General features: G+C 34.2%; 1 protein-coding gene across 12 annotated transcripts in view; it reads left to right on the top strand.

Annotated features, from left to right (window-relative positions):
• Nucleotides 1-21,917, top strand: part of ABLIM1 (actin binding LIM protein 1) — a 297,172-nt gene that overhangs the window by 134,156 nt on the left and 141,099 nt on the right. For all 12 annotated transcript variants that reach the window (XM_051981492.1, XM_051981491.1, XM_051981486.1 and 9 more), the window contains exons 3-4: nucleotides 1,790-1,973; nucleotides 9,282-9,391. In XM_051981492.1, coding sequence (XP_051837452.1) covers nucleotides 1,790-1,973; nucleotides 9,282-9,391 — 294 coding nt within the window. The remainder of the gene's footprint in view (nucleotides 1-1,789; nucleotides 1,974-9,281; nucleotides 9,392-21,917) is intronic.

The raw sequence follows: 21,917 nt of genomic DNA, 5'->3' as shown, positions 1-21,917 counted from the left end.
GCTTTGTCCCTTAGAATACAGAATTTCTTAGCCATAAAAGAGAAACATAAATCCAAACTTAGTGCCTGTAGTGATTTGTTGTGTATGTTGAATGACAAATAGCAGTCTTAAATGGAAAGAAATGGCTTAGAATCTGGGAAAGGATATTGGAATTGGAATCAGGAAGCAAGGATGAAATCCTGACTCAGACTTTTAGATAGTTAAGTAGATGAATCATTTATTAAGTGCTTACTATGTACTAGATTCTGTTCTGAGAGCTGGGGATACATATATAATCAAGTAGGACATCGACTCTGCCCTCAAGGAAATTACATTCTAATAGGGGAAGGCAACACATAAAGACAATCTGGAAGGGGAGCTAAAGCAGTAATGGTGGAAATAGAGTAGGGGAGATAGTTTTTAAATGTTGTAGAGCACTGGATCTAGGCAAGATAAGCCAAAGCTGTCCTTTTGGAATCCAGAGGGGTTTGAGGAGTGGTATATTTTCAGTAGAAAAGTAGGGGGAAAATAAAAAATTAAATTAAATTTTTAAAAAAATGAAAAGTAGGTAGAGATGATGCCATGGGATCATGGCATGAAGATGATTGGAGAAATGCTTTAGAGACCTGGATCCAAAAAAGATAAGACTAAGACTAACCTATCAAAGCCCAAAGTGATTCCAGTAGCACAGTCCAATTTTCCAGTGCGAAGGAGGTGAATATGATGTACTGGGTGGAGACAGCATGGAATGGAGATAACTGGGAAGTACATTGGAGTCCTGGGGCTGACATGCAGGAAAGATAAGGCTAAGATTGCTCTTTCAAAATCTGGGGTGGTTCTAGGAGCAGAATCCAATTTTGTAATAGGAAAGAAGTAGAGATGGTTGGAGGGAAGAATTTTTATTATCTGTGTTATCTTAAACTAGACCCTTAAACTCTCAGAGCCTCAGTTTCCTTATTTGTAAAATGGGAACTATCATTCTTACCTTCCAGGGATGTTATGGTGAAAATAGTATGTAATCCTTGAAGCATTATACGATTGTGAAATTATTATTATTAAATATTTCCCCTCCTCTTTGTCTTCTAACCTAATCATAGAATGTTGGACTTAGAACAAATCCTAGAGAACATTTAAAACAACTCTGTCCTTCCGTGTTCAAGAGCATATTGCTAATTAATACCCAGAGCTAGACCTAGAACTCAGTTCTTCCAACTGTCAGATCTTGAGTTCTTTCTACTGAACTAACATTATTTGTATCTCTCCTTGTATACTCTGTCATTATTCATTATCATGGGAAAGTATTTCAAGCTTGTGAGGAAATTTGAGGAGTTAGGTTGCCATGAAACATCTTATTTTGGTATCTAGGGAAACTGATTAATTGCCTCAGTAGTGTTGGCCACAATCATGCAGTTATATGGGCAAGTAGTAGACATGTTTCCTGAAACATTTCTTCCTGAGACATTATTGTTCTAATTTAATTTGCTCTTATCCTGTTCTCTCTTCTCATTAAAGACTGTTCTGTTGCATTTGTGGATGACACACTGTAGAGGAATCTGAAGCTTATCTAGTAAATTTCACTTGTATGAGACTTTCCATATTCCCCAAGGAAGGACAAGAAAGAGAGAAAGAAGAACATAAGTAATAAATAGTTCTCTGCAATAACTTTACATTTCTCTCCCTTTACTCTACCCCCAAACCAAAAAAAAAAAAAAAAAAAAATCTGAAGTCAATCAGCCTGATTTGAAGACTTATTTTTCTTCCAATGAATGAATTTCTCTAACCAATTGTGAACATGTTTGTATTTCTCCAGTATGTGGCTGTGACCTGGCTCAAGGAGGCTTCTTCATAAAGAACGGAGAATATCTCTGCACCCTGGATTACCAACGAATGTATGGAACACGCTGTAATGGCTGCGGGGAATTTGTGGAGGGAGAGGTGGTGACAGCTCTTGGGAAGACCTATCACCCTAACTGCTTTGCCTGTACAATTTGCAAGTAAGTAGTAACTGGTCAGCTACCTATAGCAAATCAGCAGCAGGGGGAAAGCTGTGCAATGCAGTAGAAATGACATTGGACAGATTTTCTTGTTAATAACATTCTTCCTCTGTCCCTTCCCTCACTTCCCTCTTTTTTATACCCCATCTATCTGTCATCTTCTCCTTTTATCCCTTTCCCTCCTCCTCCCCTTCTTACTTTCCCCTTTCTATCCATCTTTCTTTTTCTCTACTACTCCATCTTTTTCCCAGTCTTTATTTCTCCCCTTCCCTCATCTTCACTCCCCTTCTCCTTCTTCTTTACCTCTTCATCTTACATTTACCTTTAGTAATTGGAGTCTTCCTCTAATGTTATCTAGATATCAGAAGAAAATGAGGAAGTTCTTCTTATAGTAGATTTATGGGAGTGTATGGACAAGAATCACATAAGATAGGCAATCATGGATGATTTGTACTCTGTATTGATGAAGGGGCCATACATTCAATAAAATTACAGATCCCTTTGAGTATAAGACATCCTCTATGATAGTGAGGAATACTTTTAGTGAGTACACATGTCCTTATTTTATTCCTGTTGTGTTTAATTATGATGATATAAAGCAAAAGACATTAATAAAAACTGATTTTTTTTTAGTCACTATCAATATACACATAAATCCATCAATATGGGAGGCATTACACATGATTACATAAGCACATAGCAATATAACACAGGCTAGAAGTGATGTAACAAATAACATGAATCAACATGAAGAATTTATACATATCCTAAGTCCTAGAAATAGTCCAAAAGGAATCCATTGTCCATTAGTTCACATGCCAGGAATCCAATAATTCCTGCAAGCTTTGAAGTACTGCAATAGTCTCATCAACAATTTTTCATCTCAAGGAATCCAACGATTCCTGCTGGTTTTTAAGTCCTTGCAACAGTTTCATCTTGTGATTCCTCAAGATTTTAAAGTTCTTTTAACAGTCTCATTGTCAGCCATGCTCTTTCAGTGTCAGATGTTTCTTAAATCTCCTTTATTTGGGGGCTTTTCTCTTTTTCTGTTTCTCTGATGGACAAGGCAAATACGGCTTGTTGGCACCTATCTAATTCCTTCTCCATCTAGAAATACAAGCAAACCCTCTCTCCTAGACATTTAACTTATCTAATTCCCTTCTATTTATCACTTTGGGATTTCTCCTCATCATCTGGCAATTACATTGGAGCTGTTTGTACTGCCCTGTTGGTTTAAAAGGCCTGTATTCTCCCCAACTGTAATCCTGGTTGCTTTTCTGTTGGTTGATCACATCAGAGTCCTGACCTTCTAAAGACTCTCTGGGTGTAACCTCAGCTGCCATCATGCTCCACCTGTCTTTTGATTGGATTTAGTTTGGTGAATCAAGAAGAATTGTTCACAAAATTTCTTTACTTTTTCATCATCTGCAATAGATATTAACACAAGTTAATTATTTTCATTGTGATCTTTTGTTTGTATTCATTGTAAATATTGTAAAACAAAATGGTCATCTGCACAATGAAATGATACTTCTTATTGAATTGGAAGCCAATTCTTCCAAATCCTTTCTTAACCTCTATTAAAAAAACAAACAAACTGTGACCCTTCCTATTTAATTAAAACTTAATTTTATCTTCTGGATTTGTTTATACGTTAAAATTTCAATATTAATATAGTTTAGTTCTTCCAAAGCTATAATCATTGAACAAACTTAACATTTCAATACTAGCAGCTGAATTGTTCATTGATTATCTAAAAGTTATGCAATTCTTAACAATTTCTTATCCCTCTACAAAATTCACACCACTATCAATCCAGAAGTACACACAGGTTACACAGACCAAAAGGATATTTTAAAACATAAAATGTCTTTATTTCCTAAGTTTTCATAATCAAAGATTTTTGTAACTTGTAGCCAACTGCAGTAATGAACCTTTGCAGACTTTACTAGATTGGTATTTAGACGTAGACTTAATATGTTACTGAAACCATGCTAATAGCTCTTCCAACTTAATAGAACCTCCCAGAATTCATGTTCTGCTACCATATCCCCCAGGAACCCATGGTTACCTTTGCACAAAGATGAAGCATCAAACTAAGACTTTGTGAACTCAGTTTCTTATATCTAAAAAGCTATTGGTTTGGGCAAAATGACCTCTGATATCTCTATTAGAACATGAGATCTTTGGGAGTAAGAATTGTTTCACTCTTATTTGTATCCTCAGAACCTAGCTCATGTTTAATAAATATTTTTGTTGAAGAATTAATTCTATCTCTATTGTTTTATAAGATAGACTCTGTGAAATTCCATTTTATTAAGTGAATGAAGAGAATTCTCTACATCTTAAGAACTAAATTCCATTTTGCTTTCATTGGTTTTCTACAGAGCATAATTAAAACCCTTTGACTTTATTTGTAAATATAACAGAGACATGTATAGACAGAATCTAAAAATTTGGGTTTGAGTGGGGCAGGAATATATTGAGCCTATATTCTTCATTATAAATATTAACTGAAAGGAGATAGGGGTGAGGTATTAAAGAGAATGATTCTTTAGTTCCTAGATGTTCTTCCTATAGGTATCACTAGAAATTCCTTCCAGACAAGATTGATTCTACATTTATCTAGTACAAGAATTGGACAAAGTTGGGCTTTTACTTATCTTAATGTCTATTCTGCTGTGAACCAACATTAGTAATATTTGTCTGTAGCTTGGGCTACCTTTGATTTGATAGTTGCTTTGGAATTTTCCTCAATGCACAGGTGCATGATAGTAACCAAACATAAGAGTAATTTTACTACTCCAAATTTACTTCTTGATTTACAGATAGATTACAGCTAATTATCAATAAACATCAACAACTATCGTGCTTGAACAGAGATTGAAACCAGAAGCAACTGGAAGAAAAAAGAACATTTAGGTTAAAGGATATGAACAGACAATTTTTAGATAATGAAATTGAAACTATTTCCACTCATATGAAAGAGTGTTCCAAATCACTGTTGATCAGAGAAATGAAATTCTGAGATACCACTACACACTTGTCAGATTGGCTAAGATGACAGGAAAAAATAATGATGAATGTTGGAGGGGTTGCGGGAAAACTGGGACACTGATGCATTGTTGGTGGAGTTGTGAATGAATTCAACCATTCTGGAGAGCAATCTGTAATTATGCCCAAAAAGTTATCAAACTGTGCATCCCCTTTGATCCAGCAGTGCTACTACTGGGCTTATACCCCAAAGAGATACTAAAGAAGGGAAAGGGACCTATATGTGCCAAAATGTTTGTGGCAGCCCTGTTTGTAGTGGCTAGAAACTGGAAAATGAATGGATGCCCATCAATTGGAGAATGGTTGGGTAAATTGTGGTATATGAATGTTATGGAATATTATTGTTCTGTAAGAAATGACCAGCAGGATGAATACAGAGAGGCTTGGAGAGACTTACATGAACTGATGCTAAGTGAAATGAGCAGGACTAGGAGATCATTATATACTTCAGCAACGATACTGTATGAGGATGTATTCTGATGGAAGTGGATTTCTTCAACAAAGAGAAGATCTAACTCAGTTTCAATTGATCAATGATGGACAGAAGCAGCTACACTCAAAGAAAGAACACTGGGAAATGAATGTAAACTGTTTGCATTTTTGTTTTTCTTCCCGGGTTATTTTTACCTTCTGAATCCCATTCTCCCTGTGCAACAAGAGAACTGTTTGGTTCTGCACACATATATTGTATCTAGGATATACTGTGACATATTTAACATGTATAGAACTGCTTGCCATCTGGGGGAGGGGGTGGAAGGAGGGAGGGGAAAAGTCAGAACAGAAGTGAGTGCAAGGGATAATGTTGTAAAAAATTACCCAGGCATGGGTTCTGTCAATAAAAAGTTATAATTATTTTTTAAAAATTTTAAAAAAGAACATTTATAAAAGTAAATGCATATCTTTTTTTTCATTTTTTATTGATGCTTTTTATTTTTAAAACATATGCAAGGATAATTTTTTACCATTGAACCTTGCGAAATTTTGTTCCAATTTTTCTCCTTCCCTCTACCCCCTCTTCTAGATGGCAGGTAATCCAATATATGTTAAACATAGTTTTAAAAAATATGTAAATCCAATATAGGCATACATATTTATACAATTATCTTGCTGTACAAGAAGAATCAGATAAAAAAGGAAAAAATGAGAAAGAAAATAAAATTCAAGCAAACAACAGCGAAAGAAATGAAAATATTATATTGTGGTTCACAATGAGTTCCCACAGTCCTCTCTCTAGGTGTAGATGGCTCTCATCATCACAAGGTCTTTGAAACTGGCCTGAATCATCTCATTGTTCAGAAGAGCCACATCCATTAGAACTGATTATCATATAATCTTGCTATTGCTGTATACAATGATCTTCTGGTCCTGCTCATTTCACTTAGCATCAGTTCATGTAACTATCTCCAGGCCTCTCTAAAATCATTCTCCTTATTGTTTCTTATAGAATAATAATATTCCATAGCATTCTTGTACCATAACTTATTTAGCCATTCTCCAACTGATGGGCATCCACTCAGTTTCCAGTTTCTAGTTACTACAAAAAGGACTGCCATAAACATTTTTGCACATGTAAGTGCACATGCAAATTTAAGATCTTTTTGGGATCTAAGTAAATACTTATCTTAATGATAAGAATTCAGGCTATATGTTGGTTTAATTGTAGTTTATTCTAAGACTTGTGCTGATGTGTGTCTTGCAGGTTTTAGAACCATTTGCTAAATGACAGTATCACACAGAGAATATTGCCTTTAGAAATTCATGTTATATATTGAATTACTTGCTGTCTAAGAAGGATGGGGTAAGGGAAGGGAGAAAGAAAAATTTGGAATACAAAGTTTTGCAAGGGTAAATGTTGAAAAGTATCTTTGTATACATATATTGTATTTAACATATACTTTAACATATATAACATATATGGGAATATATGACATCTAGAGGAGGAGGTGGAGGAAAGGAGGGGAGAAGTTGAAACAGAAGTTTTTGCAAGAGTCAATGTGGAAAAATTACCCATATGTTTTGTATATAAAAAACTATAATAAAAAATTTAAAAAAAGAAATACATAAGGCAACTGACATGAGATTGAAAATTTGTAAAATAAATTGCAGCTTTGAATATTGGTAAACATGAAAAATTTTTTAAGGAATATAGACATTTATTAGAATGTCAACTCCTTGAGAGTAGAGAATGTCTTATATTTGTATCCCTAGCACTTAGTACAATGCTTTGCATAGTATGCAATTAGTAAATACTTCATTCATTCATATGTTACTAGCTCAGTTCAACTGAAGTTTTGAAATATGTGACTACAAAATCCAACTAGCAAAATCATCATCATCCTCATCATCATCATGTCCATTAGAAATGGACAAAGTAACTAATCTCAACATTGCCTGATAGAGTATTAATGGAATATTTCTGGAATTAACTTTTAGTATTTTTTTCTATATATATTTCCACATTTATCATGTGACACATGAAAAAATCAGATCAAAAAGGGAAAAAAGAGAGGGGGGGAAGCAAAGAAAAAGATAAAAGGTGAAAATAGTACGTTGTGATCTATATTCAATCTCCATAGTCCTTTTTTCTGGATGTAGGTGACTCTTTTGGATTTGGCCTGAATCACCTCATTGTTAAAAAGACCCATGTCTATCAGAGTTGATCATTACATAATCTTACTGTTGCTATGTACTATGTTCTCTTGGCTCTACTCACTTCACTTAGCATTATTTTATGTAAGTCTCTTCAGGTCTTTCTGAAATCATACTGCTGATTGTTTCTTATAGAACAATAATACTTCATTATATTCATATACCATAACTTATTCAGCCATTTTCCAACTAATAGACATCCATTCAGTTTTAATTCTTTGCCACTACAAAAAGGGCTGCCCAAATTACTTTTGCACATGTGGGTTCTTTTCCCTTTTTAAGATTTTTTTGGAATACAGACTCAGTGGAGACACTGCTGGATCAAAGGGTAGCTCTTTGGGTATAAGCTCTCCAGAATGATTGGATCAATTCACAACTCTGTCAACAATATATTAGTGTCCTAGTTTTCGCACATCCTCTCCAACATTTATCATTATCTTTTCCTGTCATCTTAGCCAATCTGAGAGATGTGTAGTAGTACCTTAGAGTTATCTTAATTTGCATTTCTGTAATTATCATTGATTTAGATCATTTTTTCATATGATTAGAAATGGCTTTAATTTCATCTGAAAATTGTCTGTTCATATCCTTTGACCATTTATCAATTGGAGAATGGCTTGTATTCTTATAAATATGTGTCAATTCTCTATATAGTTTAGAAATAAGGCCTTTATCAGAACCCTTGGATATTAAAAAAAAAAAATTCCCCTCGTTTTCTGCTTTCCTTCTAAATGTGTCTGCATTAATTTTGTTTGTACAAAACCTTTTTAATTTAATATAATCAAAATTATCCATTTTGCATTTTATAATATTCTCTAGTTTTTCTTTGGCCATAAACTCCTTCCTTCTCTGAAGATATAAGAGGTAGACTGTACCTTGTTCTCTTATTTGCTTATAATGTCACCCTTAATGTTTAAATCATGAACCCATTCTGAAAAATGAATTTTCACTGATACCCTTCAACATTTGTCTTTTGGAAAGAAGCTAATTTACTGAATAAATAACATCTGTTAATAGTGACTCTGATTCTTTGTGCTCCATTTTTAAACAAATAATATCCTCGACACCATAAAAATATTTTTTGACACTATCTGGCATCTGAGATACTCCTGCTCCAGTTAAGGAGTTTTCTAATCCCTAATTTTCTAATGATGTTCCAGTTCTCTAAAGAAGTTAATGCCTAAATTTCTAGCATCTCTCTTGGGGAGAAGCCTAAAGTATTTAGCAAGAATTCATGGTATTCTAAATCCCTTATTCTTGAAAGACCTACCAGTTGAAAATTTCCTGTCACATGTCGTTCAGAGAAACACTGAGATATCACTCAAAATATAAAGAGGAAGTAATATTTTCTTGATTTTACTATTTAGATGATCTTTTTTTAAATGAAAGTATCAGCTTCTATAACCTCTTTTCTCTCTTAAACGAGGTGCATTTAGTAATTGGATTTGTTCCAATTGGCTGGCTTGATCAAGACTGCATTTCAAGCATTTTGGCTGGTGTTCCTCTAAGATATTATTTTGCCCCAGAGGGCAGCAAACTGAACGAATAAGGGGAAAGACTTGAATCTGTGGAATAACCTTGACTACAATGTCTTTCTGTTTCCAGACGCCCATTTCCACCTGGAGACCGAGTTACCTTCAATGGAAGGGACTGTCTTTGTCAGCTCTGTGCTCAGCCAATGTCTTCCAGCCATAAAGAAGTCTCAAGCTCCAGCAGTAAGTATCCTCATAGTTCTGTCTAGCCTTGTTCTCCATGAATTCATATTATTTTCCACAAAGTTAGCTTATATTTTTGTTATTGAAAGGGTATTGATACAGGAATCTTTAGCTGTAAAGAGACTGGCAATTAATTTACTTTTGAGAAACTCTATTTTGGTGATGACCAAATTTTTTCTATCTACCACCTAGTTGTAAAATGTTAACTTGTTGAAGGTTTTCTTTGTGAAAGGTTTTCTTTCTGTGAAAAATATTTATTTTCAGAGCAACAAAGTAAGAATGAGATAGACTGAACTGTTATAATGTAAGGGTAAGAGAATTATTAAAGTTCTCCTTAGAAAAGCACCACAGTTTTGGATTTTTGAGTGTGCTGGATACAACTACTGAGAAAGCAGGAGTGATTGCCATAGCAACCAAAATGTGAACTTGGATAAATTTGGAAAGTTATGCTCAATCTATTCAGTTTTTACTGAGTTAAAGAGTCTTTATTTGTCACCCCATAAAAAGACCATTTCTTGAGCCTTAGACATTCAGTCAATTTCATCTAAGTGAAAAGAATAGGTATATTGTCTCTTCCTTTTTTTTATTTAAAAATTGCAAGAGTGAGTTGGCATCCTGTTGATGTTATAGCCCTATATGTTTAATTACAAACAAGAAGCTTAGAGCAGGGTCTTGTCTCTGCTCCTTCGTGGGGTTATCACATGTGGAATTAGAAAGTAAAATGGAAGCTGACTACTCTGTCTTCTGTAGTTCTTTCCAATCCCTTGCAAAGCTTCAAGTAAATCATTTCAGTCCTATAAGCCCCAGTTTAAAAGTATGTGATAAGCTGCTTTGGTGACAAAGGAATTTTCTGTGGTTTTGATTAATAGACACAAAGTGATTTCCAATTCTTCTATTGGATCAAAGGAAATATTTTGTTACTTGTTTAAAATTAAGATAGTTTAACCGAAGCAGTATTTTGCAAACTATTTTCTCTTATGGAGGATTGGGAAAAGGGGAGGGGAGGGTGAGAATATAAGATCAACTTGTTCCTCAAACTTTAGATGAGTGTATGTATATAATATTGTATTATATACTGGAAATTCCTAATTTGAAAGAGCTTATGACTTCAAAGGGAAAATAAGACCTCTACACAAATAACTACAAAGCGAAGTAGGAGGTGGTAAATAATTTGAAGAGTTAAAAAGAGAGTTGTTCAAAATAAATTGTTTGACTCTTAGGAATTAACTCCTAAATTAAAATTATATTGAAATTAAGAAAAAATTTTAAAAATCAAATTAAATTAAAAATAATAAAATAAATTAAATTAAATCCTAAAAATGTATATTGGATAGAGAATGTTAAATACTATTGACTAAAAGAGGCCTATGTTTATTTGCTTGTACCCTGGCCCAACAGGCAGGAGTTCCACCTTAGGTTTCTATCTTTCCTACCCTTCCCTCCCTCCTTCCAAGGGAAAAAAAAACGACAGATTATCACCCTTGTCATCATCCTTACACTATTGGATAGATAAATAAGGTTTTTTTCCTGGATATGTACCTTTAAGGCAAATTGACCAAAACCCTTTGGAAGAATTCTATAGTCTCCAAAGGAGGAAAAGTATTTTTAAATGCTTTTTTTTTTAAGTTTATGTTTATTATGTGGGGATGGGTAGGTGGTTACTTTAGGAAATAATTCCATACGGTCCCCACAAGGATAACTTACATGTCATAAAGATCTTTTTTTTTTTAAACAATTCTAGAGCCTGCCTATCTACATAATCCAAATGTGTATTTCCTAGATGCCCATAAAATTTAAACACAAATACAAAGACAGACACAACCTAAATTCTCTTGAGGTTCAAGCAAACAATTAACTAAATGTTTTTGGCATTAAGTTTGTCTTTTCTATCAATGTGTGATTTATATGATATAAGTTAGGAAATCATGGGAGGAGGGAAAAGTGTTTTTGCAAATGAATCTGCTACTCAAACAGTCTTGTCCTTGTGCATGTGTTTTTATGGTTTAGTTATTTTAATTTGGGGTGTTTTTCTTGGCAAAGTTTTTAGAGTGGCTTATCATAGACTTCTCCAGCTCATTTTACAGATGAGGAACTGAGGCAAACAGGGCTAAGTGACTTGCCCAGTGTCACACAGTTAATAAGTTTCTGAGACCAGATTTGGACTCAGGAAGATGAATCTTTTTTTTACTTCAGGCACTCTGTCCATTGCAATGCCTAGCTGACTGTGTATGTGTATATGGATTGTTGGTTTTTTTCTTTTGTAGATAAAAACATAATATTCAAACTGGCACATACTGTGAGAGTGCAAAATAAAAAGGAGCCCAGTATTTCCAACACATTTATGAAACTCAGAGCATAAAGAAAGACATACCAAATGTCTTTCTTTGAAGTGGGGTAGAGGTTTTTTTAAATCCTTATGAACACATTTTAATTCCTGTTTAAAATAGTGGTTGTTTTTGGATTGGACAAAAATTTACTGTTGGGACCAGTGATTTAATTTAGTGTGAAACAATTTCATTCTACTTTGATAATGTTCAGTGAGTTCAATAAATCATCAGTTATTTAATATCTTTTTTCTCTTTCTTTTTATTGGATTCTATTTTTAAACAGAAGAAGAGAAACAAAAAGGAAAAAGACCCTTTCTCCCAAGAACCTATTTCATTTAATTTCCTAAAATTATATTGTAATTCAATAGAGTCTCATGTACATGGGTGGGAGTGGAGAAAGGAAAGAGAGAAGGAAGAGAGAAGAAAAGGAGAAGCTGAGAGAAGGAATGTGAGGGGTGAGTGTTAGGCTGAAATATGAATTAATTAATGAATTCAGTAGGAAAAAACTTATTTGTCCTTGAGATTGACTGAATAAAGATGAAACATTTACATACAATTATATGAATGCCATGTAATAGGCTTCTCTTGTCTCTACACTTAAACAATTTAGACCATTAGATGTATTCATCAAAATCAGGGGGCAGAATAAAAAAGTTCCCAATTCCTCAATTACAAAATCCTGTTATGGGTTTAGTGTAATATAACTTTAGTTGAATCAGGAGTAAAAGGTATTTGCTTTTAATTCATTGGCTATTTCATAGATTCATACCATTACCTTTTCTCCTTAATTGATGTCTTATCTCAGCTCCAGAAATGATCATGCTTAATGGACATAGATTGAAATAAGAATACTTTTAATTAAAGGTCAGAAAGGTATTGTGTAAAGTATAAAGCACTGTGGGAATATACAGTACTATTATCATTTTTTTTTCCTCTTCCTTCTCTCTGTTGTTTGGAATATGCAGTGACAGATTGACCAGCTTGTTTCAGTAATGAACACAATCCCCTAAAGTTTAATTTTCTTCACTTCTCCATGTACTTGGCAGGTAATCTAAAGAGTGATTGTATTCTCATTTATGTTAAGGACATTTTACTGGTAACTTTGGTGTGAAGCGTTCTGGGACTGGAGGACATTGTGCTGAAATTGCTATTTTTTTATGCCATTCAGTTTTTCTTTGGTTTTTTTTTCAACAATTGTAGGCCTCTGGTCTACCATGTTCTCCCCATTATAATATTGAGTGACCAATGGCTAATTCAGTGTGAGCTCAGTTGATCGACATGTTGAACATAAACACATATATTCATTCAAGTCCATCGTTATGGGAATAATCAGGGAATAATCCTCCTTTCTTCCTCCATCTTCACTATTTATAGTTTATAGCACAGTTGTTGTTCAATAGGAACAATTCAGCAGTGCAATAGGAACTCTTATAAGTGTTAGGAAATTTTTTGTGCTGTGAAGAAATTTAAATTATTGTATATAAAGATCTTTCTGGTTTCTGAAGTGGGAAAATCGTGAGGTAGTTCTCCAGGATTATTCCTGGAGAATAATTCTGTTTTACTCTTGTGCTTTCCTTGTTCCAATAAAACTTTTGACAAATTTAATGATGGTCACATGTCTGAACATTCCCTTTTGTATTCACCACCAAAGTCATTTCTACAGCCTTACATTGTTCTACCTTTCCTGTCTTATATCTTATCTTCTCAGTGAGACTCTAACTTCTTTAAGGATGACAATAACCATATCTTATACATCTTTGAAGCTCCAGAGTAATGGATTTTAAACAAATAGATTTTTTAATTGAATGAAATGGAATGGAAAGTTCTAGGAAATATGTAGCATTCTATATTAGAACAGTTAGGTTAGCCCCATGGATGAAGTGCTGGACTTTAATTCAGGAATATTTGAATTCACATCTAGCCTCAGGCACATACTATCTTTGTGACTGAGCAAGTCATTTAATTTCTGTATGCTTCAGTTTCCCCATCTATAAAATGAATATAATTGGGTGTGTAAAGATAAAATGAAATATTTGTAAAGCAAACCTTAAAATTTCCTGTAAATATTATTGTTACCATTATTAATTCCCCACAGACAGCATATATCTCCAGGAGAACAAAGAGAAAAAGAATAGGCATATGTACATGGTAAACTGAAATCTGACTTAAAGCCATCAGGATGGGGGTAAGGTTTGTTGTTGTTCAATCCTGTTTAACTTTTCATGACCCCATTTGGGGTTTTCTTGGCAGAGAGGCTGGAGTAGTTTGCCTTTTCCTTCTATTTATTGCTTTGATTGACATTGAGCACATATTCTGACTGGGCCAAATCAAATCCACTATAGTTTATTCAAATATAAAATTTCCAAAGGCTTCTAAGTCCACCATTATTAGAATTTAATTACTATTGGGAGTTGAGGCCTTATACTTTGAGCTCAAAAGTCAGAAATTGATTGTCTATTATAATTCCATTATTCCTATTTCAGTAATTTTTAGGCCCAAACAGAACTACTATAATCCCTCTTCTACCTGACAATCCTTAATAAACCTGAAGAGAACTATCATGTCTCCTATAGTCTTCTCTTCTCTGTCATCACAAAGAACTGAAACTTTCAGGAGGTGGGCTGACTTAGATAATAAACTTGTAGACATTCCCTGTAAGTTATCTTTGAATTCTCATTGACTCTTTTGGCTTTAACTGTCTTATTGCTGCCTCTAGATATCCACTCCATCTCAAATTATCTTGGGTTTCATCAGTCTTTAGGAAACCAGGATCCTACCTAGACTGGCTTTTATTTTAAGTTGTTTAGGTCTTGATTTAGACTCTACTCACATTTTCCCAAAAAAGAAATAGCTTTCTTCCCATATAACCCTCAGCATTGATCTAACTTGTAACATGTAATAGCCATACTGGGTATGAGAATAACCTGGAAAGCAGGTTGCATGAGGTGAGGAGGCTTAACAATGACATCAAGGAGGTCCAGAAACAATAATACTGAACATTACAAATGGATCGGATCTCTGAAGACCTAGTTATAAGGTTTAACCAAGAAAAGCAGTTTAGGTAGTTGTTGAAAACGATAGCCTTGTCCTCTGTCTTCTCAACTCTTTCACCAATAAGGTCGAGGACTTTTTAAGTTTCTTGGTCCAGTGTAATTTGCTCATGGATCTCAAATCTATGATGTGGGCCAAGGCAGATCTTGTTGCTATCTGGCAGGGCAATCCTCAATCTCCCAGAAAAAAAAAAAAGCAACAAGATCTACTGGATAGAGAGAGAGAGACATAAAGTTAGAAATGCTTAGGTTCAAATCCCACCTTCACTACTTACTAGCTGTATGACATTAAGTAAACCACTTAACCTCTCCTCATCAGGAAAATAAGGGGGGTTGAACTTGAATACCTGAAGACTTCTCAAGTTCTCTTCTAGTCCTACATCTATGAAAAGGAAACTTCATTGAATAGTGTGGTGTATTCCTCCAGAAGATTTTTGACACCTCCCTACCTTAAGAATTAAAATTTCTAATAAACAGATCTGCTAATTCAAGTAAAAGGAAAGTACTTTGATAGAGTATGCAAACTCCCTTTGGACCCTACTCTTGAAATTGGCAAAAAATATTGGTGCCCCAGTAGATCCATTTCTGAATACCGGACCATTTCTTAGGATGAGAATCATTGTAATGTTCTTCTCTAAAATATAATGTTCTCTGGGAGCAGGTTTCCTGGGGTGGGGGAGGGGGGCCGACTTCTGGAGGCAGCCTTAGTTTCAGTTCAGAGTAATAATTACCTCAAATGCAGCCAGGGATTAAAGTTCAGTTCCTTTATTGTTTCCTTTTAAATCTTGTCTCTTTTCCTGGGGCCTGGTTAGCTTTAATAAAGGCCTATCTTTCTCCTTGGTTCCAAGAGCTGCCTCCGAATGTCTCCAAATCCAAAGATTTGTCCTTCAGCCTCCAGCCAGCACAAAGGTGAAAAATGGAATGAATCTGACTTCACCTCTGAGAGTGGGCTTGTGGGTCTGACTTGTGAATCTCCTGCATTCCATCCTAGTTGAGGCTCCTAGCTTATATATGCTCTGTTAAAAGTGTGAATCTTAAAGATGTGAAAGGTGTGAACTCTAATAAGTACTAAGTTCATTAGTAAACTAGAGAACTGTTAAATACCATGCTAAATTAGATAATTATTGTCTCCATCAATTCCAGTGACTTAGCATCTTGTAAGAATTCTAACAAATCATAACTTGAAAGTTGGGAGAGATTTTAGAGGACATCAAGTATAACCCTTTCACATGTAAATGAGAAATGCCAATGCCCAGAAAAATTAAGTGATTATCTCAAAGCCATACAAGGAGGATATTTGAAACTGAATTATTTGACTCTAGATCCATCCCTTTTCCTACCTTTCTTCAATGCCTACCTATGATGAAATAGGTTGGATAGACATTGTTTTCGACCTCATTTGGCAATGCATATTTACCTTATTTTGTTTTTGAGAGCCTGTTACCTGACTTGGGCAAATCAGTGCAGTTTCAGGGATTTTTGAGTACAATGCACTGTCATCAAATTCTATCTAGGCAGGGAACCAGAGATCCTATAATTGGGCTACCTACATTCTTCCAATATCTAGAATGACTATCCTTCATATCTTGTTTTTAAATATCAACAAAGTAAGCTTTATTTTAAAATGTAAAAAAAAAAAAAAAAAAAAACCAACTTTTTTTTTTTTTTTTTAGCTTGTCTGCTGTATAAAAACAGACACTAGGCTGGACTTGGCTTGTGTACCATAATTTGTTGATTCCTGGCCCAAACTATGAGCATGCATGCTGTAAGATGAACAACATACATGGGATCAGGAAAGAGGGAGGCATTGAGTTTGTGTATGATATGCATCAGAATATAAATAAATATACATACACATATGAGTGTGTATATATGCACACACACACATATATATGCTTGTATGTCTGTTGTACAGATATTACAAAAGGACAGCAATTTGGACCTAAAATTAAACGGAAAGAAAATAACCTGGATTGACCTTAAAAAATAGTTTATTCAGTGATCCCCAACTTCAATCTGAAACAAAGGATCATAACATACAAATATTCTGCCAATGTGGTTATAACTATGAGTTGTGAAAAATTCCTTTCTCTGAAGAATTAAAGATAAGTATCAAGCAGAAGGTGATGGGGAGGCATAGGTGTGTGAATAAACTGTAGTACATAACAAGTAAGGAACTAAGGAAAAATAAAGGATTTCATCATAGAAACTTGGTATGGAAGAAGCCATAAGAGCATGGAAGAAGCAATGAATAGCCCATTTCCTCCAGTAATAACCTCATGATGTAAAGAGATGATGAGGAAAACTTCTAGCAGGTTGTATGAACCCTTTAGGGCAAACATGGGAGGAAAAGAATTGCATGAATCAATTTAGATCTTTGTCATTAGAAGCAATATGCATACTGCTGAGACCATAAAGTGTTTTTTTAGTATTGATACAAACAAAAATTTCCTAACTATTAGAATTGTAAAAATGAACCGTATAGCCTCCAAAGACAATAAGTTTCTCTTTTATTGAAAATCATCAAGCAAAGTCTGAATTGATCTATTTGAGGAAATTCTTTTTCAGGTATGAGTTGGACTAGAAGGCTAATAAAGTCTCTTAAAAATTTGAAATTCTGTAGTGGTGAGTGGGTTCTTCACCCCTGTGCTATATTGCAAAGTCTACAATAGGCATATTTTCCATTAACTCTGATTCAGCTATCCTGAAAAAACCAAAGTCTTAGATGCACACAATACTAGAAAGTTGTGGTTCAGCTGCTTCATGCAAAAATGATTAATTAAAAGGTTGATCTGATAACACAAAGTCAAGATCTCTGCTTCTATGGATCTACTGCAACTAATTTATCTTTAAAATTTTTAAGGATGCTTTCTACCTGAATGATATAGAAATGAAAATTTGGAATGAGCAAATTATGCAACATGAAAATAACGGAATTATTACTTTGATGAATTCAGAGAAGCAGGGAAAAGATCTATACAAAATGATACAGAGTGAAGTTAACAGAAATAAGAAAACAATATACATAATAATTACAATAATGTAAATGGAAAGAACAACCATACATAAAAATAAAGAGTGAATATAACAAAATTATAAAGATTAAGCATGACTCCAATGAAGAGATATTAGAGGATACAAAGTCCACAGCTGTATACATTGCACAAATTTTCAGAGTTTTTCATTATATCTATCAGTTGTGTTGACTTTTTTCCTCTTTGAAATATTATTTGTTTTGTGGATAATTCTTCAAGAGAGGGAGGAAGGAATTCTGAAAATAACTTTGATGTAAAATACTGAAGATAATAAAAACTTAATTTAAAAAAAAAAGACAATTTGGACTCCTTTTTATTCTGTATCCTTGACCTTGTCTTATTTTGTTATCTGTAAGATCATAAAATTTGTCGTGGAGACAGACCTGTGTCCGCATAACTCAGGATTCTGCTGTCCATCAGGGCCTCAGACAACATGTCATGGGAATGTTTGGCTTTTCTCTCTGATATCAACCTCTGCTTTTCCCCTCAGCGTGTCAAAGAATGTTCTTTTATTCTAGATTTTCAGATTATGGCTAAACAAATCATTTTAGGGTTATTAAAAATAATTTTGTTTATTTGTGACCAAATTTAGACACTGTAAAGAGAATTTCCATACATAAACCAAAACATCCACTAGATAGAACTGTATATAAAACCATGAATTCTATTTCATGCCACTTTCTTTAAATATATAATTCTATACTTTCATTTCAAAACACTTCTACTTGTCATGTTACTAATTGAACTTTCTTTGTGTGAATTTAAAATATTATAGTGGCTCTTTAAGACATCATCTTCATCATTATTATTATTGCATTATTACTAACTCCACCTTCCATTAAACCCACCTTTCATTTTCCCAATTAACAACACGAAGGAGAATGGTATGGAGAGTTCTAAAACAATCAAAAGTCATCTACATAGTGACCATGTCTAAAAATGTATGCTTCTTTTTCCATTTTGTTGACTTCATCTATTTGCAGGAAGGTAACACCTCTAAAGTATTTTCCAGTGTGGAGACTTGGTTTCCAATTGTATCTATTAGTTTCAAAGTTGTTTCTCCTTATATTGTACTGCTCTAAATTCTTCTGGTTCTGCTATTTCACTTTACATCAATTCATACTACTCAGGAGTCTTTGAAATCACTTTTCTTTGTTTCCTTTATAGGTTTCTCTAAACTCATGTATTTGTATTCCAAACTTCTTACTCAGCTCTGGTCTTTTCTTCATCAATTCTTCAAAATTCTTCCATTGTGTTAAATGTCCATTTATTCCTATATAGGATTATGCCAATTTTTGCAATTATTCTTGGTTGTTTTGCCTTTCAAAATATTGTATTCCAAGATTTCCACTACTTATAGTTCAAGCTGTCAAGTCTTCTGTGATCCCTTGGTACTTCAACTGCTTCATTTTGAATTCTGATAGTTTCTTTTTGATATGGAGATTCTGAATTTTGACTATGACATTCTTGGAAGTTTTCATTTGGAGATTTGTTAGAGGAGGTGATCTATGCATTTTTTCTATATTTGTTGTTCTGCCTTCTAGTCCTAATAAATTTGGACAGTTTTTATTTATCATTTCTTGAAATATTATATCCATGCTTTTTACTACATCAGTGTTTTCATTAAGCTAGATAACTTTAAAGTCTCTCTTCTTGACCAGTTTTCCAAGTCAGTTGTTTTTGTTACTAGATATATTTATTATATATTTTTTTTGAATTTTTCAGTCTTTTAATTTTGTTCTAATATTTCTTGCTGACTCATGAAGTCATTCATTTCTGTTTGATATATTCTTGTTTTCAAGGACTCTACCTCTTGAGTAAGTTATACCACTATCAGTTCTAAATTATTTCTTCTACTTCCAATTCTTTCTGCTGAGTTTTTCTTTTAATTTCTTTTTTTTCTCTTCCTTCATTTCTTCTAGGAATTTAAATAATCCTTGTGGAAAATCCATTTTTTTTCCTTTGAATCTGTTTACAATTGTTATGGATTTGCTTTCTCCTTTTGAAGGCTCTCTAGATTTGATACTAGTTGATGTTTTCATCTTTCATGTATTTATTTCTCTAAGTTTCATTTCTGAATTGAGATTTTGTTCAAGGACTAAGCTGTGTCCCCTAATAAGCTTCTGGATGGGTTGACTGATTAGGCAGGGTCTTGCCCTCAATCCCTTGGGTTCTTGCCCTGACTTCCACATCCTGTGATTAAGTCTCTTTGATCTTTAATATTTAGAGCTGAATCCTCAGGGCTCTCTGTGTATCTCAGGGCAGTTGTCAGGAAGGTCAGAGTCCGTGGGCCTGGGCTATCCTGGTATGATGGCTGTGGGTGACTATTACCTCAGTACTCTAATACTTTCAAGCTCTCCACCCTACAGCTTTTTCAATTTAAAAAAAAAAGTACTTTGTTTTTGCAAGCTACAGCCTATATGAACCTCTTGGTTGTACTGGGAAGTGTAGACCCTAATTTTGTTTTTTAAGCCCATGTTTTCTATTTCCTGGCTGATTTTTTTCTTTTGCAGTTCTCAGGTGGAAAAAGTAGTTTGACTTATAGTTTTTTCAATTAGATTTCAGCATGGAGGACTTCAGGAATTGTTGGAGTAAATATGCAGGAGGTGGGTGATCTGCCTTGAGTTTCAAAGTCCAGGTGGCTGATCCTAAATGAAAACTTGTTGGAAATGTTGGAGGAGGAATTCGTGTCCAGAAATGAGCTGGTTTAGATGACCTCTTTGAACTATTAGATTCTTTAATGACTCAAAAAGAATAACCCTCATAAAAAGTTCTCTTTTTTCTGATGTGACAGGAATTCCTATTTCCTTCAGTCTGAGCCAGGAAGACTTGCCTAGTCTACTTCTGAGTCTCTTAAGTCTTCAACAACTAATAAGATACCCTTAAGGATTTGGAATCAAAACTATTTTCCCAAGCACCTTTCCAATTAAAGGCCCTCAAGTACTAAAAGAGTCAGCAATACAGGAAAAGAAAAGAGCAGGAGAGAATTCTCACCAACAAATCATTTTGTTATTTCTAATTTTAAAAATTTTGGTTGTTGCCTGTCTCAGCCTTCATAATTCCAGAGTAAAAAGTCCTCATTCTATACCATAAAATGTTAGGAAATTAAAGCATCACTTTTCCCCACTTGGTACCTTGTGTGAAAATTACTGAGACAGATTTAAGTTTGAGATAAAGCAGACTTTCCCAACAATTAGGAATGGGACTGCCTTGGGACAAGTAGATTTTCTTTCATTGGAGGTCTTCAAAAAATGTTTCATGAACTTTTGTCAGGTGTGTGGTAAACAGAATTCTTTGGGAGATATGGGTTGAGCCAGATGAACCATTGAAGCCCTTCCAACTCTGAATTTCTGATTTGCCCAAGATTACAACTATTTAAGGCTGGAGCCAGTACTAGAATACAAGATTTCTGACTTTATCCAGTGTTTTTCTCTACCTTATTATGCTATTGTCATAGGAGAATGATAAACTCTATGAGGCTATACTCCTCTAGTCAATCTTAAACTGTCTATGACTATCAGACAATAATTTGGGTTATGTCAGCTGGAGGTCTGCTGTGTCAGTAGGAAAATATGCTTTCTTTAGGTCTGCAGAAAAGACATTTACACCTAGAGAGATTTCTTCCCAGCTCAAAGACAGCTGTTTAGGAGGCAGTTTTGGCAGGATGTATATTTTTCTTTTAAGAATTCACAATCACTTTAAATAATAAAAATGTGACTGCTTTTCTAGAATTAAAAAAAAAACCAAAATTTACCTGGATACTCACCTGAAATTCCTCTTTAAAGTCTCTCTTCTTGACCAGTTTTCCAAGTCAGTTGTTTTTGTTACTAGATATATTACATTTTCTTTTTTGAGTTTTTCAGTCTTTTAATTTTGTTCTAATATTTCTTGCTGACTCATGAAGTCATTCATTTCTGTTTGATCTATTCTTGTTTTCAAGGACTCTACCTCTTGAGTAAGTTATGCCACTATATATTTTAATCCTCTGATGGTTTTCTTTTGGAAATAATTCACAATTTCTGTTCTGGGCCCCAGATAAAATTTTCCCAGAAGGATCCACTTGTCTATGAAGTAAGGATCTGAAATATATCTCTGAAATGCTTTCCCTTCTTCT

Source organism: Antechinus flavipes, chromosome 2 (genome assembly GCF_016432865.1).
Source record: "Antechinus flavipes isolate AdamAnt ecotype Samford, QLD, Australia chromosome 2, AdamAnt_v2, whole genome shotgun sequence".
Classification (NCBI taxonomy): Eukaryota; Metazoa; Chordata; class Mammalia; order Dasyuromorphia; family Dasyuridae; genus Antechinus; species Antechinus flavipes.
This window is presented reverse-complemented; position numbering and strand designations above follow the sequence as displayed.